The 17,250-nt window shown below is 40.8% G+C and overlaps 1 protein-coding gene across 1 annotated transcript in view; it reads right to left on the reverse strand.

Annotated features, from left to right (window-relative positions):
* The window catches only part of LOC140393860 (ADP-ribosylation factor-like protein 8A), a 73,928-nt gene that overhangs the window by 38,324 nt on the left and 18,354 nt on the right, over window positions 1-17,250 (reverse strand). Inside the window, exons 3-5 of the mRNA XM_072480394.1 lie at window positions 13,650-13,730; window positions 12,091-12,164; window positions 11,352-11,445 (exon numbers count right to left, since the gene is read on the reverse strand). Of these exons, the coding sequence (XP_072336495.1) occupies window positions 11,352-11,445; window positions 12,091-12,164; window positions 13,650-13,730 (249 nt within the window). The remainder of the gene's footprint in view (window positions 1-11,351; window positions 11,446-12,090; window positions 12,165-13,649; window positions 13,731-17,250) is intronic.

Raw genomic sequence — 17,250 nt, forward strand, 5'->3', positions numbered from 1 at the left:
AATTACAAGGTAATTAATTAACTGCTTCTCATTGCATATCATCAAAACTAGTTTGTTCCTCGACATACTGGTCTAATAAAAAACAACTTTTCACACAGTTGTTGTCCCTCCAGGAATTCGACTTCACGCTATTGTTGTTAATTTGGTTTGCCCAAACTATATATAGGGCAAAGTCATCCAGGATTACTGTAACATCATTGTTACATGCACCTCTAATTCCTGTTTAATGCCATCCCCTACTTTACCACGACTGTTTGGAGGACTACAGACTGCTCCCCTTAACGGTTTCCACACCGTGTTGCTTCTTAGCTCCATCCAGACTGATTTTACATTCATTTTCTGAGTCAATATCTTCTTTCACTAGTGTAACAATTTCATACTTAACTAAAACCGCTCTTAAGTCTCTAGTGTAGTAGGCGGACATTCGGGTCTGCACCGACTCTTCAAAAGACCACCCTACCTAGACCTTGCCCCATCTCTGTAACCGCAGCTAACCTTTGGACACTGAAGGGCAATCTAGCATGGCCAATCCACCTAACCTGCATATTTTTGACTCTGGGAGGAAACCGGAACATCCAAAGGAAACCGGAGGAAACCGCTACAGACATGGGAAGAACGCGCAAACTCCACAATCACCCAAGGCTGGAATTCAAAATGGATCCCTGGCGCTGTGAGGCATCAGTACTAACCACAGTGCCACCCCCTTCCATGTTTTTACCTGCCCTTCCTAATTATCAAGTACCCTTGGATATTTAGTTTCCAGCCTTCGTCACTCAGCAGCCATGTGCCTGTAATTGCAATCATATCGCACCCGTGTACATCAATTTGCCTTAATTAATCTTGCTTATTGCAAATGCTCTGTGCTTTCAGATAGTGCCTTTAGACTGGTCTTTTTGAAATTTTTCCCAATTATTTTGACTATAGTCCTGTTTTCTGCTCGCCCTGCTTTCCTCTGTCCTGCACTTGCTCATCTATCTTTCATTTCTTTGTTTCTCCCTCATCTCCCCACTCAGGCTCCCATCCCTCACCTCTCTGGTTTAAACCCTCCATAACATCAGTAACAAATACTCTTGCGAGGATATTGGTCCCGGTCCTGTTGGGGTACAACCCGTCAAGCTTGTACAGGTGCCATGTTCCCCAGAATTGGTCCTAATTCCTCAGAAATCCAAATCCCCCCATCCCACACCATCTCTCCAACCATGCATTCATCTGATCCACTCTCCTATTCCTGTTCTGGCTAGCACATGGCACTGAGAATAATCCTGAGGTCCTATGTTTTAATTTATTTCCTAGCTCATTACAGTCAGCTTTCAGGTACTCCTCCCTCTTCTCATCGATGTTGTTGGTACCAATATGGACCATAACCTTTGGCTGTTCACCATGTCCCTTCAGAATGTCCTGCAGCAATTCGGAGAGATCCCGGATCCGAGGGAGACAACATACCACTGGATGTGTCCCTGACTTCTCACATCGTACAAGAGGAACATTCCACATGGTTGAGCTGCCCTGCCATGACTTACACTTAAATTATTCACCTTATTTCCTCTAGTTTATGGTATATTAAGGGCAGTAGAAATAATCACCAGGCCTTACTTACCTAGGCTGTGGTTCTGAGGAAAAATACTCACCTGGCTTCATAGAATTTACAGTGCAGAAGGAGGCCATTCGGCCCATCGAGTCTGCACCGGCCCTTGGGAAGAGCACCCTACCCAAGGTCAACACCTCCACCCTATCCCCATAACCCAGTAAGCCCACCCAACACTAAGGGCAATTTTGGACACTAAGGGCAATTTATCATGGCCAATCCACCTAACCTGCACGTCTTTGCACTGTGGGAGGAAACCAGAGCACCCGGAGGAAACCCACGCACACACGGGGAGGATATGCAGACTCCGCACAGACAGTGACCCAAGCCGGAATCGAACCTGGGACCCTGGAGCTGTGAAGCAATTGTGCTATCCACAATGCTACCGTGCTGCCCTCCCGTGCTTCCTCAGTCACCATTCTACTGCAGTCCAAAGGCACACTTGTGCAGATAAAGACAACACTTTAAAACAGGTCATTTTCATACTCAACGGAATCTAGCCTCTGCAAACATGTTTAAGCCAGCTATCTAATTAACAAGCTGAAGCTGCAAGCTGAGCCTGTATCAGCACTGTCTTAAAGATGGCATTAAACTCACCTTCTTTCAATCCAAAAAGAACCTTTAGTTAATTGCTAAATTAACGACTTCATATAGAAATGAACCCTTAAATTCCCTCAGTTACCAAACTCCAAAGGCACACTCCAGTGCAGACCGGATGTAAACACGGAACTCGTGTATACGAAAGATTTCAATGTGTGGCTCTCTCAATACAAAGAACATTTTTGGCATTTAATGCAAATCTTCACAAGCAATTAAAAAAATGTTGTTTCTTCAGCAGAAGCATAATACGATTAAAAACAATGGTGGCCTAAGGAAATTGCACAAAAGTTCACATTCATGAAAGCAGTGTGCTGTACTCAAGGTGCTTTGGAACAAACGTAGGCACTGTAATATGCTATATAAATGAGAATACTTCATTTTCTTCAAAGTGCATTTGTCAGTTATGCTCTATTTACAAACAAGATGTGCTCACATTTATGGTTGTAGGGGATATTTGACAGACCGTTGGCACATTTTGCATGGATGGTGAGATGCTGAAGTTAAATTGTTAATCCCTGCAAGACATGCACAATGATGATAAAGGCATACGCAACTATCTAGTACTGCACCGTAGTATATGGCCTGTCTGAGGTGATGGCAAAAGCAAACTGATCAGTCATGGTTCTTGAATAGTGTAACCTTAAGAAAACTTGACCCTCCTGCTGGTTGCAAGTATTATTTACTACTAGTGCCTTAGATGCTAGGGGAGAAAGCAAAGAATAGAAATAATTGGAAATGTACTTTTGCAAAACAAAATAAAATCTGGAGAGATTGATTAGTTATGTCACGGAGTAAGATTCTCATATGAAAGTGCAAGGTGTCTAAGGTCACTCATTATACACCTCAGAAGGTTTCAAGAATGGTTGGAAAGTTTTCAAAGGGTGAAACCCGAGGTAATCTTTCAAGTTATGACAATTGAATGCAAGGTTGGGAGAATGAAGAGTGGACAGTTGGTTAAGGTCAAAATGGGCAGCATGGTGGCACAGTAGTTAGCACTGCTGCCTCAGAGCCAGGGACCTGGATCCAATTCCAAACTTGGGTGACTATCTGTGTTTTTTCAGTTCTCCACGTGTTTCTGTGGATTTCCTCCGGGTGTGCCAGTTTCCTCCCACTGCCCAAGGATGAGCAGGTTAGGTGGGGTTGCGGTATAGGGTGGGGGAGTGGGCCTAGGTGGCTGCTCTTTCGGAGGGTCGGTGCAGACTCAGTGGGCTAAATGGCACTGTAGGGGTCATTGGAAAAACTAGAAGTACAATACAACAGTCAATCAAGTAGATTAGGTAGGGCAAAGGGCAGAACAACCAAGAAAACATACTGTACACAAACTTATCAAAGGCTAGAATGAGGTGACTAGAGAAAACCCATGCGCGAAAAACCCAATGTGGGTCCCCCTAGAGGTAGAGGTATGTTTCACCCAGTCTCCTGCTAGATATGATTTTATGCTCACGTCAAGAGACAATTTCAACAAGGAAGCCCATTAAGTTACATTACCATATTTGATCTTGCCAAACCCATACTGTAATCTGAACACCAAGTGAAATAACTTGTGCTCAGGTGGTGAGGTACAATTAATCTCTGCTTTCTCAGGTCCAACCCTAACTTTGTCATCAAACCCACTGACAAGGGTGAGGCTGTTGTTGTCTGGTGTACTGACCTCTACCTCGCAGAGGCCGAACGCCAACCCGGACCCTTCTTCCTACCTCACCTTGGACCATGACCCCACTGCCAGTATCAAGCCATTGTTTCTAGGACGGTCAGCGACCTCATCTCCTCTGGAGATCGTTCCTCCACAACTTCCAACCAAAAGTCTCCCAACACCGGACAGCCCACTTCTACCTTCTCCCCAAGAGCCACAAGCGGGACAGTCCCGGGAGGCCCATTGTGGCAGCCTGTTCTTACCCCACAGAACGCATTCCTTCTTATCTTGACTCCATACTCTCTCATCTTTCCCTCTCCCTTCCCACCTGCATCTGTGATTCTAATACTCTACATCACATCAACAACTTCCAGTTCCCTGGCCCTAATCATCTCTTTACCATGGATGTCCAATCCCTCTATACCTCCATTCTCCAACAGGGTGGTCTGAAGGTTCTCTGCTTCTTCCTCAAACAGAGGCCTGAACATTCCCCATCCACCACCACTCTCCTCCATCTGGCTGAACTTTTCCTCTCAATGAACAATTTCTCCTTTAACTTGTCTCACTTCCTCCAAACCAAAGACATGGCTATGGGTACCCATATGGGTCACAGTTTTGCCTGTCTCTTTCCTGGATATGTGGAACATTTCCTGTTCCAGTCCTAGTCTTGCCCCCTGCAACAACTCTTTTATCGGTACATCGACAACTGTTTCGGTGCCACATCATGTTCCTGTCTGGAGGTGGGAAAATATATCAATTTAGCTCCCAATTTGCACCCCTCTATCATCTTCACATGGTTCAACTCCAAAACTTCCCTTTCCTTCCTGGACCTCTGTATCTCAGTTTCAGGGGATAGACTATCCACTAGTTTCCATTACAAAGCCCATCGATTCCCACAGCTACCTCGACTACAGCTCTTCACACCCCACATCCTGTAAGGGCTCCATCCCATTCTCCTACTTCCTTCCTTTCCGTCACATCTGTTCCGATGATGCCACTTTCCAAAACAGTGCTGCTGGCATGTCTTCCTTCTTCCTTAATCATGGTATTGAGATTCCAGACTATACTGTAACGTTTGTTCAGATACCGGACAGAAATTCCAATATTTTTTTATTTGTAAAGTTGTGAGGAAAAGATACTCCGCTCAACACACAAATAGGTATATGGTATATGAAAACAAACTAATAACATGGTATTAAAATAATCATAAAAGAAATAGCGGTGTAGCTCGGTGGTGGTGCAGTCGTTAGCACTGCTGCCTCACGGTGCTGAGGACCCAGGTTCGATCCCGGCCCCGGGTCACTGTCCATGTGGAGTTTGCACATTCTCCCCGTCTGTGTAGGTCTCACCCCCACAACCCAAAGATATGCAGCTAGGTAGATTGGCCACACTAGATTGTCCCTTAATTGGAAAGAAAGAATTGGATACTCTAAATTATTATTTTTTTTAAATAAAAGAAATAGCTTACAATTACCAGTTAAATTATGCTCAACGATAAAATGAAACACTAACTGCTATCTTCTAGATCTCAAATACAGGCTGGTTTAGCACAGGGCAAAAGAGTTGGCTTTTAACGCAGACCAAGGCAGGCCAGCAGCATGGTTCAATTCCCGTACCAGCCTCCCCGAACAGGTGCCGGAATGTGGTGACTTTTCACAGTAACTTCATTTGAAGCCTACTTGTGACAACAAGCGATTTTCATTTCAAGCAAACCCATCTCAGGGCCAAACCTACTTTTAAATACAGTTAGCAAACACAGATTGCACAAACTGCAGATTGTTGGTGTCAAACTACCATTTAAGTTGGCAACTCTTTCCAGAAGCTGCTGTTCTGTTCAAGTCAAATCTAAACTGACTGACTCAAAAGCGGACTGCTTCAGCACCTGACCCCTCCCATTAATTACACTATCCTGATCTCACTCCAATCCCATGACCAGATTAGATTCATAGAATTTACAGTGCAGAAGGAGGCCATTCGGCCCATCGAGTCTGCACCGGCTCTTGGAAAGAGCACCCTACCCAAGGTCCACACCTCCACCCTATCCCCATAACCCAGTAACCCCACCCAACACTAAGGGCAATTTTGGACACTATGGGCAATTTAGCATGGCCAATCCACCTAACCCGCACATCTTTGGACTGTGGGAGGAAACCGGAGCACCCGGAGGAAACCCACGCACATACGGGGAGGGTGTGCAGACTCTGCACAGACAGTGACCCAAGCCGGAATCGAACCTGGGACCCTGGAGCTGTGAAGCATTTGTGCTACCCACAATGCTACCGTGCTGAAATTTAAACACAATGTCTCTAATTATCTACTCGCAGAAATCATAACAAAAATCCATTAGGTTTGTCCTTTTACACAAAAGCATGGTTTGAAATAAGGATGATCTCATTTATACAATGCATTATTTACCCCTTCTGTAGCCAGCGTCTGCCTGTCTTTTAAACCAGGATTTTTAAATCCTTACTGTCAGATGTATGCAGATGCAAACCCAGGCTTTTAACCATTACTGAACCCGATATATATCGGATTCCTACATTCATCACATGGTTTCCTACACGCCGTGGTTGACAGGACTGTCAACCGTGTCCAACCCAACTCCCGCACTTCTGCTCTCACCCCTTCCCCTCCCTCCAAGAAACAGGATAGCGGCCCCTTATTTCTCACTTTACACCCTACCAGCCTCCACACTCGAAGCTCATCCTCTGCCAACTCCTGCATGCTGCTACCACCAAACACATCTTTCCTCGCTGCATCTGTCAGCATTTCGCAGGGACCATTCCCTCTGGGATACCCTGGTCCACTCAGTTGCTTCGAAACATCTCACCCTCTTCCCAAGGTGGTTTTCCATGCAATTACAGAATGTGCAACACATCCCCCTTTACCTGCCGTAATGTTCCTGTGAAGCCCAACGCGAACTGGAGGAACAGCACTTAATGTTCGATTAGGTATGTTACACCCTTCCGGATTTAACAATGAGTTCAACAACTTCAGACTGTGAACTCTCCTCCACTTTCAATCCATTTTTATTTCTAACAATTTACTTTCATTTCTTCGATCAGTCAGTTTTTCCCTCACCATTGTCTCCCCTCCCATCTTCGCCCACCCAGGGTCATCTGCTCCCTGTTCCAAGTTGTCCTTTGACACACTGCTTGCCTCTCTTTGGCCATTCACTCATTCTGATCTCCTAATGTGCCACTATCAGCACCCTGCTCAGTCATTATCACCACCATCTACATTCTCTTCATCTTTTTGTTCACGGCATATTTGTCAATCTGCTCCTAACGCTGGCCCTCTATCCAGCCCCACTGCTCCCCCCACAAAGTTATAAACTCATCCTATTTCCAGTTCTCTCCAGCTTTGGCAAAAAGACTAATTGTTAGCTCCGTCCTCGCTCCACAGATATTGTCAGACCTGCTGAGAGTTTTCGGTTTTTGCTTCAAATTCCAGCACCTGCAGTAATCAGCTATTATACAATTAATCTACCTTAGATTTTCTTAATTTGATTGGAGTTAATTACCAAACACATCTTAATCTTTCAATGGTAGTTATTTTATTAGTGCAAATGTTAATTAAAAACAGAAAATGCTGAAGTACTCATCAAGTCTGGTACCAGGTAGTGTCGCTGAATAAAATTACGTCAGTTCAAACATTTCTCTCTACCTAACTTGGTATTCAATGCTTCCGTCTTTCTCTCTACCTAACTTGGTATTCAATGCTTCCGGCATTCAAGTGCTGTATTATTGTTCTCCCATGGTTAGCAATCTTTCAGGATTCTGTACATCAGTTCTATGTGAATGAACTTATGAAACTGTAAACTCCAAACATATTTTCCAAAGTGTGTCAATTATTGAAACTGGGGAATAATTAGTTTACTATGCAACTAAGAGAGGTGACATAATGGAATTTTCCAATATAGTATTTATACATTTTGGGTAGTTTGTGGAATTTGGTGCTCTCCTCTCCTGAAACAGTATCCATAACTTTCTACTGTGATCAGATGGCAGACTTGCAAGTCAATTGCAAAGTCCAATTGTTGGCATGATATGGTATACCGAATAAAAACATTATTTTCAAGAAAAACAGAAAGACAAAATAGAAACAAATTAGAATTTGATTAATATTTTATTGCAGGAGAAAAACTACTTGTGTTATATTAGTAAAATTACTATTTACTTTTCAGAACCTTTATGCACACACTATGAGCACTGAAATATTTTACAGCCTTAGTTGATTTTCACCTTGCTGGCACTTCTATTGCTGTCCTTGCTGAGATCCACCAACCGAATCTGGGGAATTAAACCTTAGATTTCCAGCTCTGCATGATTCAGCTTCTCACTGGATTCAACTTGCTGAGTTATTGGGAACTCCGAACTGATTTTTAGCGCAGGACTAAATGAACATAATCTAAAGACGCTGATAAAATTAGATCATCAAGCAAGCAGAATTTTTTTTTAAAATTTTTTTTAAGTACACAGTGATGCAAATGTCATTGTAAATAATGTTCTCAGCCTGAATTAGTGTTAGCATTCTTGTTTAAATCTAAAAGTTGTGATTCAGAACATTTTTGTTTTCCAGCTCCAGGACGAAGCATGTAATCCAAACAAGTGTTGTCCAATACACTCACCACTTATGGCCAATTGATGCTCTTCATCAATAAAGATACTGGAGATTCGGGCCTTGCAGCTGCCCATTCAAAGGAAGACATGGGTCTGGACTAAAATACAATCCATGGTCACATCAAAAACAAGCAGAGAATCCTGCAGGTAAAACGATTCTTAACTTAAAAGCTGTAACCTAGCTCCATTAAGGTATGTAGCAAAGAGACTCCAATTGAAGGAAGAAAACATACTTTGAAAGATTTTAATTGTAAGGGCAGCACAGTGGTTAGCACTGCTGCCTCACAGCGCCAATGTCCCAGGTTCGATCCCTGCTGTGGGTCACTGTCCGTGTGGAGTTCGCACATTCTCCCCGTGTCTGCGTGGGTTTTGCCCCCACGACCCAAAGATGTGCAGTTTAGGTGGATTGGCCACGCTAAATTGCCCCTTAATTGGAAAAAATGAATTGGGTACTCTAAATTTTTTTTAAAAAATTTTTAAGATTTCAATTGTTACCCACAACTGGATGCTGTGTCATGATTAGCTGCTGCCACTAAAAATATTATTTGTCAGAGCTGCTGTCACAGTGCAATGTACTATTGCTAAACTTTAGTCCTGTGTCTCAATGCCAGTTCATCTCTGAAACATTGTTACAAAATTCAACACATCCTTTGTATATATTTTGTCTCATGTGATGAATATGGTGACCTACTACCCAAAGTTTAGCAAACATTGAAATCCTATTGAACAACACTGACCCAGACTGACACCGAGGTAGTGTTGCACTGTTGGCGGTGCCATCTTTCTCCAAGATGTTAGACAGTGGTCCTCTTCCTGTATAGGTACATGTAAAAGAACCTTTTACATCAGAGAAACAAGAAGCTCTTCCAGTGCCTCTGTGAACATTCATCCCTCAAAATTAGCATTTTTAAAAAAAACATTTCCATGGAATACATGTCTTGCTTGTTATACTTCATACTCAGTTACTATATTCAAGCTGTAGCCCAAGATGGAATCTAGATTCTATGATTTTATCAGTCAGTTAGATTTTGGCCATGCTTTGGTAGGGATGATTAGATGAAGTTATAAACCTACCTCACAGCATTGCATATAACTCAAGACCTGCCTATTGCCATCTATTAAATACTGTGCAGCTATTGCTAACTTTTTTTTTTTTTAAAAAAGGGTGTTCACACATCAGTTTGCATGCTTGAAGGAATTAAGACCCAAGATCCACGGCTAACTTGAGAAACACAAGAACCGAATAATTATTTTGCCTTATAGTCATCATTTAAATAGTGTGTAGCAGCAAAATCCCACAATATGTGACCATCTTTGCATGTGGAAAAAAATGAATGCAAGATATAACTATTAATAGGATATACTATTGTCCTTGACAGAGATCAAGGTTGCGTTAATATAGAGTTAAAAATATTAGAACGATTTCCTAAACCATAGCCACATATAGAACCATCCATATCAGATTAAAGTTCTAGACGTCTGTCACCACAATAACAGCATAGAAGTAGAAATGCTTGCATGTTATCATAAACACGGTCCACTGTACGTACTTGTACTACAATTAAACATTTAGTATAAGTAGCACAATAGTAGAAGTATATGGAGACCATGTCACTGCTCTTTAATGACTATGTAAAAAGATAGTATAGATTACGTCTTATGACTTGCGTCCACCTTCTGTAATATGCCCTCCCATTGTTAAAACAGGTGCACAAAGTGTTAACTATAGTTTTTACATTTACAAAACAGCAATCACAAACTTATTTTTATTGAACCAATTGATTTTAATGGATATAAAAAGGCAAAGTATTGGAAATGCTTGAAATCTGAAAAAATAGAAAATAGTCAGGTGAGGTAGCATGGGGTGGGTGGGTGTCAAATTCTTTCATTGATGCTGTCTCACTTGAGTAATTCAAATATTTTCTGTTTAATTTTCATTACATCATGCATGCGCTTTAGCAACTTTTAAATGGCTGAACATTTTAAATATTTTGTACTATCCTCATTGGATGTCAATCTGCTCAAAATCGAATTGGAAAAAAAAATCATGTAAATCTCTTTCTGAAAAAAATCTTAGAATATAGTTCATTTATAATAGTGTGAAGATAACAGCAACATATTAGTCATTGTAATTATTGAATTGGCACACAGAAGGCTGTGGAGGCCAAACCAGTGTCTTTAAGACAGGATAAATGGGTTCTTGATTAATAAGAGTCATTGGGAAAATAGGGGACTGGGGATGAGAAACATATCAGCCATGATTGAATGGTGGAGCAGACTTGATGGGCAGAATTCTGCTCCTATGTCTTATAATACTGTAGTCAAGAATAGCACATTTTTGGTGGATTATAAGCCTAGCTCTGGATACTGCAAAACTTCCTTGATTTCATGCTTTTAACCATTTATTTGAACCTTGCTGTCAAACACATGCTCTATTCAATGACTAATAGCTTCATTACTTAAAAGACAAGTCAGAAACTATACCAGTTCCATTGTCTCTCAATGTGGGCAAGTCGTTTTCAAGAGGAAATTATACCATACCAGCGTCAGCTAAGGTCCAACTGGGTGCATACACATTAGTCTTTTGTCAATATACTGAAATGTTTCTGCTAAAATTTTGGTTAACCATTACATCATCCCTTCCCCCGAGTTTGAAAATATTTATAATGAATATATTAGAATTTTCACTGTTGCTTTTACGGAATTCAAAATGTTTAAATGCAATTGTTGAATAATGCAAGTTTTGTATCATCAGAATGTTAGAACTCCAAATCACTGAATCAGAATGCAACAAATGAACTTCAAAAGCATTCGCTCACAATTCTAAGTCTTTTGAAGATTACTTTTTTCTTGTTAAATATTCAGAATAGCTTGGTTTGGCTCATTACAAGCTGAAAAGGAATAGACATACCGGGATTCCTTGCAACTGTGGCTTCTCTAATAAATTATGCAATTCATTCTTTGAAGCTTCTGTCTTCTCATGGTCTGCAGCATCCACCATGTACCTGAACAATGCACAAATAGGAGACTTATTAAAAATTCTGCTGGAATGGCATTCCACAGGTAGCTCCAATGAGTAGCTGACCAGAAAATGTCACGTTGGCTACCTGGTTTTGTGCTCAGGTATCCCATTTCAATCAGTATAATAGTCGGGGTACTATAATTGTTTTTTGGCCTCTTAGGTTAGAAATGGAAAAGAAATTGGATGGTGGTGCTGTTCCCAATTACTGTTCAGCGACCACTGGAACAGCAACCGCCACTAGGCAAGCATGTGGTGCCAGATAAACACAGGGCTGGGCCTGGCTTTAATTCCCATGTCAATACTCACCAAGGACCTGATCATTCAATACATCAATAGGCAAGATCTAACACCCACAAAAACATAAGCAGAATGACATTTTTGGAAGAGAAGGGGATGAAAGGAAAGAAAAGAGAAGAGGATTGTGTCAAAAGGACAAAATGTGGAAAGGAATGCTCAAAAAACATGACATGACAAACATCTGACCAAGAATAGATAAAGAAGAAAGATGACCTAATTAGATAATTGTGTTGCAATAGCAACAAATAATCTAAGCTACAGAACAGGCCAGCAAATGAAATGGGTACTGTAAATCATTTTCCCTATTAATAAACCAATTTAAAGTACTTACACAATTGCACTGACTCCTCTGCAGTATCGTTCCCACATGCTTCTAAATCGAGGTTGCCCACCAATGTCCCAAAGCTAAAATTAAGGTAGGCAATTAATATAAGAGTCTTTAAAATTATGACATTTATATAAAAATAAATGTAGTCAAATTTAATTCTGATTAGCCTTTATTTGCTATCCATGTTATTTCATATAATTTTCCAACTTTCTCTAACACCATTCACCCACAGACAATAGTCTGCCCTTACTGAGCACCATGCAATAAAATGGCTACTGATTCTTCTTCTCTAATGCACAGTTTACGATAAAATGTTCTAACTTGCAGAACAAATGTCAAAAATCAAAACACTTTCCCAGAGACTATCCAATACTGAAAGAACAGTCTAAGCACTTTACATTAAGATCTTTGTGAGCCTTTTGCAAAAGAATCAAGGTGCAACACACTACTGCCCAAGCTACAAAGTTTTTATGCTTTCACGATCTTACAGCTCCAAATCTAAAATGGTCCAAAGTATGATACCCAAATCGTCTGGCAATGGAGCAGTTACCACGTCCATCTGATTATTTGCAACTAAAACACCAGATAACCCAATATGTATTATAGTTTACCAATACATAGCAGAGCTGGTTGGAGATTATATCTACTGAGCCAAGCTAAACTACACAAGAATAGCACGGCCAGTGTTTACTTTGTGCTCCAAATTCAGATGAAATTTTAAGTTATATTGCAAACAACCCAGAACACACATGCTATTTCTAAAAAATTAAGCCTATTGCAAGTACATAGAACTCTGAAGCAATTTTAATTTGTGTCATCATGACTGGTTAGAAAGAAGTGTGTTATTTTGAAAGGTAGCACATCTAGCAGTAATAAGTATCAGAATTGATCTGCCATATTAAGCAGCAAAAATGCTTTTCCATCAAAAGACATGCTTACACGTCTCAGCAATGTTATGTATTTGATCCATTCACAAATTAATCAGTAGCCATCATTACAACTTTGACTGGAGAACAGCTTCCGTAGGAATGCTGCATCTACACCAGACTATTAGTAGCTTGAACTGGCAATCACAACACAAACTGAAAAATATTTGGGGGTATCGTCTACAGGCATTTAGCAACAAGATCATGGAGATGATGTAGTAGGAAATGGGAAGATATTCTATTCACTCTATTCACACGAAAGAAAAGGATAATGAGTTACAGGGTTACAATTTGTAACCAGCTCACCACCCTCAGCTCCCCAATAGAATAAATTATTCATCAAGTGTACCAGGCTGATTTACATTATTTTAGTCAAAGATCTGCCATACAAAAATGTTAACATTTACCAGAGTATTTTTTTAAAGAAGCAAGTTTTAGAAAGCTGTAATGAGAAGTCTATTTAAGAAACCATCAATTATTAAATATTTCAATTGAGAATGCACAAAATAGTTTGGACCATTACATGGTGATAAATTCAGGATATATCAGGTAATTTATGTATTGCATATTTGACTTATCTAAAAATCACGCCACTACAAACACAGTATACTAGAAAAATCAGAAGCGGCCAAGTACCTTGATGGTAACGTTTCCTTTGGTGATTTTTCTCATGTTGAATCCAACTGTTGGTATCATGTCTTCACTGAACTGCCCAGACTGTTGCACAAAAGAAAACATTTTAAAAAAAATGAAAACAGAACAGACTATACCACAAACATTACAACAAAACAAATGAAGTGTACTACAATATGTTACAGCTCTGTTCAAACAGCAACATTGTTTTATATTTACTTCCTTCCCTCATCACTCATTAACATACTTGGGGGCATTTATCAAAACACCAAATGGAAAGTCACAGCAATGCTCAGAGTAAAATGGGTGGCAACCTTTTTTTAAATGATTACATCATATTGGCTCACCAAAGCACAATTATATGGGTATTTGCATATTTCAGACTTGCAGGTTAAGAACACAACTGATGTTAAATGCTAGGGCATTCAAAATCCTAGAGGGGGAACTTGGAATGTTGGTTTTTTAAACTGTATTTTTGCAAGTGCGATAATGTGAGGAAATATGTGAAAAACAAAAAAATAAATGTTCCTGTCTTGGAACAATTTTAAACAAAATAAACATTTTTAAAATAGCAAAACACACAAGAAAGGCAACAAAAACATACACTTAACTACATTAATGGCTATACACAATACCATAAAATTTACCCAATTCCAAATCCTTCTATTTTCCTAACTGTAGAACTAAACTACCCAAACAATAGTTTTAAACAATCCAGTAATAGTTACCACACTTGGCACCCATATCTCTTGTGGGGCTGCTTCTGGCTTAGAATACTGGTAAAATGCCTGCTCAAACATGATTTCTCCAGGCACTTGCTTGTTTGGAGCGAACACAGCTTTCTGCTATGCAGCTGAGATCTTAGAACAACTCTCGGAATAGGATGAACTCTGCCACTGGTGTACTGCTTTTTTGAAAAAGCATTTTTTTTTATCTGAACTACCTTGCTTACAAGTCCCTCTTAATGACATTTCTTACATGAGCTCACCCTTTGTGAATGCACGTGTGAAATTCACCCTCATCTCTTTTGAACTTTTACCATCTTTGCTTTAACTCCTGAAATTCTACACCACATTATTATTCACTTGTCATTGGTAAACATCTGTTTACAGTGCTGCTAGGCTAATCTGCTAATCAAAGGCCTCAGTTCCTTCACCTCAGCCAACCAGGCTTCCTCGCCAATTTCCATTTTAAAATAATTTGCTCTCTTTTAATCATATGCCCAATTATAAGAATCCTTAATTTTCATTTTAATCACAACTTCTGACATGGGTACAGTCCAAAGAAAAAAATTAGAAATAAAGGGGCATATGGAATTTAACTTCTGAAAAGGTTTCAGAGGGGGAAAAAAAAGACCAAAGTCACATAAAGGCCCTTCTCAGGAGGAGTTTCCTCGTGTGCATTCAGGACATTTCTTTTTGCAACAATTGTCACTGTGCAGAACCTGTGGAGTGTTGACATTCACTGTATTTGGGGAGTTATAAAAGTCTGGGGAAACCATCAGAGGAGAACTAATTCTGTGTTAAACATGTAATCAGATTAATTTTCTAGAAAATACCATAGAATAGAATTCCTACAGTGCAGCAGGACGCCATTCGGTCCATCAAGTCTGCGCGGACTCTTCGAAACTTCACCCTACCTAAGCCCATTCCTCCATCCGATCCCCATAATCCCACCTAACCTGTAAATATTTGAACACCTGGGGGCAATTGTAGCAAGGCCAATCCACCTAACCAGCACATATTTGGGCTGTGGGAGGAAACCGGAACACCCAATGGAAACCGACGGACTAGTAAAGGATATGGGGAGGAAGTGGGAGATTGAGGTGACATGGTGATATGTGGGGAAAAACATTTGCAGACTTGGAGGCTGAATAGCCTGCCTCTGTACCATAACACTTCATGAACCCAAACAAATTGGTGGCATTTCCTTCCATGCTTGACATTCGATTCTGTCATAGATCTCTCAAAACCAATGAAGCCTTGTATAATTTCTAGAAGTCATGTGCCGCCAACATTTTATTTCATTAACCAGATTCTGAAAAATCACAGCAGCATTACAAACTAAAATTCATATTGAGTTTTACAAGGCAATATATTACAGGAGCACTGCCATGGTAAATAGAACTTTAACATTCTCAAAGAGATCATCTGGGAAATTAAAAAGCCATCAGAATGCTGAAGTCATCACTGCTAGCATTACTACAGTACTGGGAACAACAAAATCATGTTGAGTCAGTTTAGTGACTACCTTTATTGGCAACATACTTACTGAGACAATGGAGGTAAAAGTTCACATCTGCTATCAAGATTTTCACATTCCCCTGAATTGGGCAGCAAATACTAAAAGGACTATACAATGTCCAAAAGTAAAAGGGCTATACAATGTCCAAGAGTACGGTTTAAATAAGTATCATACACAAGTCTAGATAACTGCTTGCAAAATTGTCTTCTGAAGTGAATATAAAATATATGGCTGAAGAAATTGCAAACAAAACCTTTAACAATTCTAGTTTTCCTTCAACAGTAACTGTTGAAGGAAAACTAGAATTGTTAAAGGTTTTGTTTGCTATTTCTTCAGCCATATATTTTATATTGAAGGGGAGTGTACCAGCCCTCGATCCCAAAGCAGTATTTGACCGAGTACGGCATCAAGGTGCCCAGCAAAACTGGAGCCAATGGGAATCAGGGCTGGAGTCATACCTGGCACAAAGGAAGATGGTTATGGTAGTTGGAGATTATAATCTCCATGACCTTCCTTCCATCACAATGTCAGAAGTGGGGATTTTTGCTGATGATTGTGAATGTTCAGCACCATTTGAGACTCCTCAGATACTGAAGCAGTCAGTGTCCAAATACAGCAGGGTGTGGACAATACCCAGGGCTTGAGTTGACAAGCGACAAGTAACATTCACATCACACAACTGCCAAGCCATGAACATCTCCAACAAGAGAGACTCTAACCATTGTCCCTGGACATTCAATGGCATGTCTTCCAGGGGAGGAATGTAGAAGGAGGCCTCACACAAGGTAGGTCCCGCCAGAGTCCTCGAATTTTAGTCCTTTTAGCCTGGTTCCTGGGGGTAATAGATGTCAAAGACCGCAAAAAAGAACAGTGGAAAGAAGGGTATAGCAGTAGCCCGTCATTGGAGCTGGGGAAGGTGCGAAGTCCATTGGTAACAAAGATGGCAGAGAAAAGCTCATTGGGTGGGGCTGCACCTATTACTGCAGATAAGCTGACAGGGGTAATGGCAGCCGACTTTGCGACACAATTTGACAAGCATTTTGAGAGGCAAGGGAAAGAGATGATGGAGGCCCTCAAAGTAGTGAAGGATGTGTTGGACTCAATAAAGGAGGCTTGGGAAAGACCTCAAGAGACAGCGCGAGAGCATGGCGTGGTGCTGAATGGGGTGGAGGAGATTTGTTGTGACAGTGACCAGATAGCCTCACTGGAAGCTAAGCTGTTGCTGGAGGACAGAAACGAGGACAGGAACAAGGGCCCAAGGGCAACGGTCGAGGACCTGAGGAGGCAGAAACTCAGGATCGTGGGGTTGCCTGACAGCTCGTGAAGGGAGTAAAGAGGGCTGCGGCCTGCTGGATTAGTT

This window comes from Scyliorhinus torazame, chromosome 17, assembly GCF_047496885.1.
Source record: "Scyliorhinus torazame isolate Kashiwa2021f chromosome 17, sScyTor2.1, whole genome shotgun sequence".
NCBI lineage: Eukaryota > Metazoa > Chordata > Chondrichthyes > Carcharhiniformes > Scyliorhinidae > Scyliorhinus > Scyliorhinus torazame.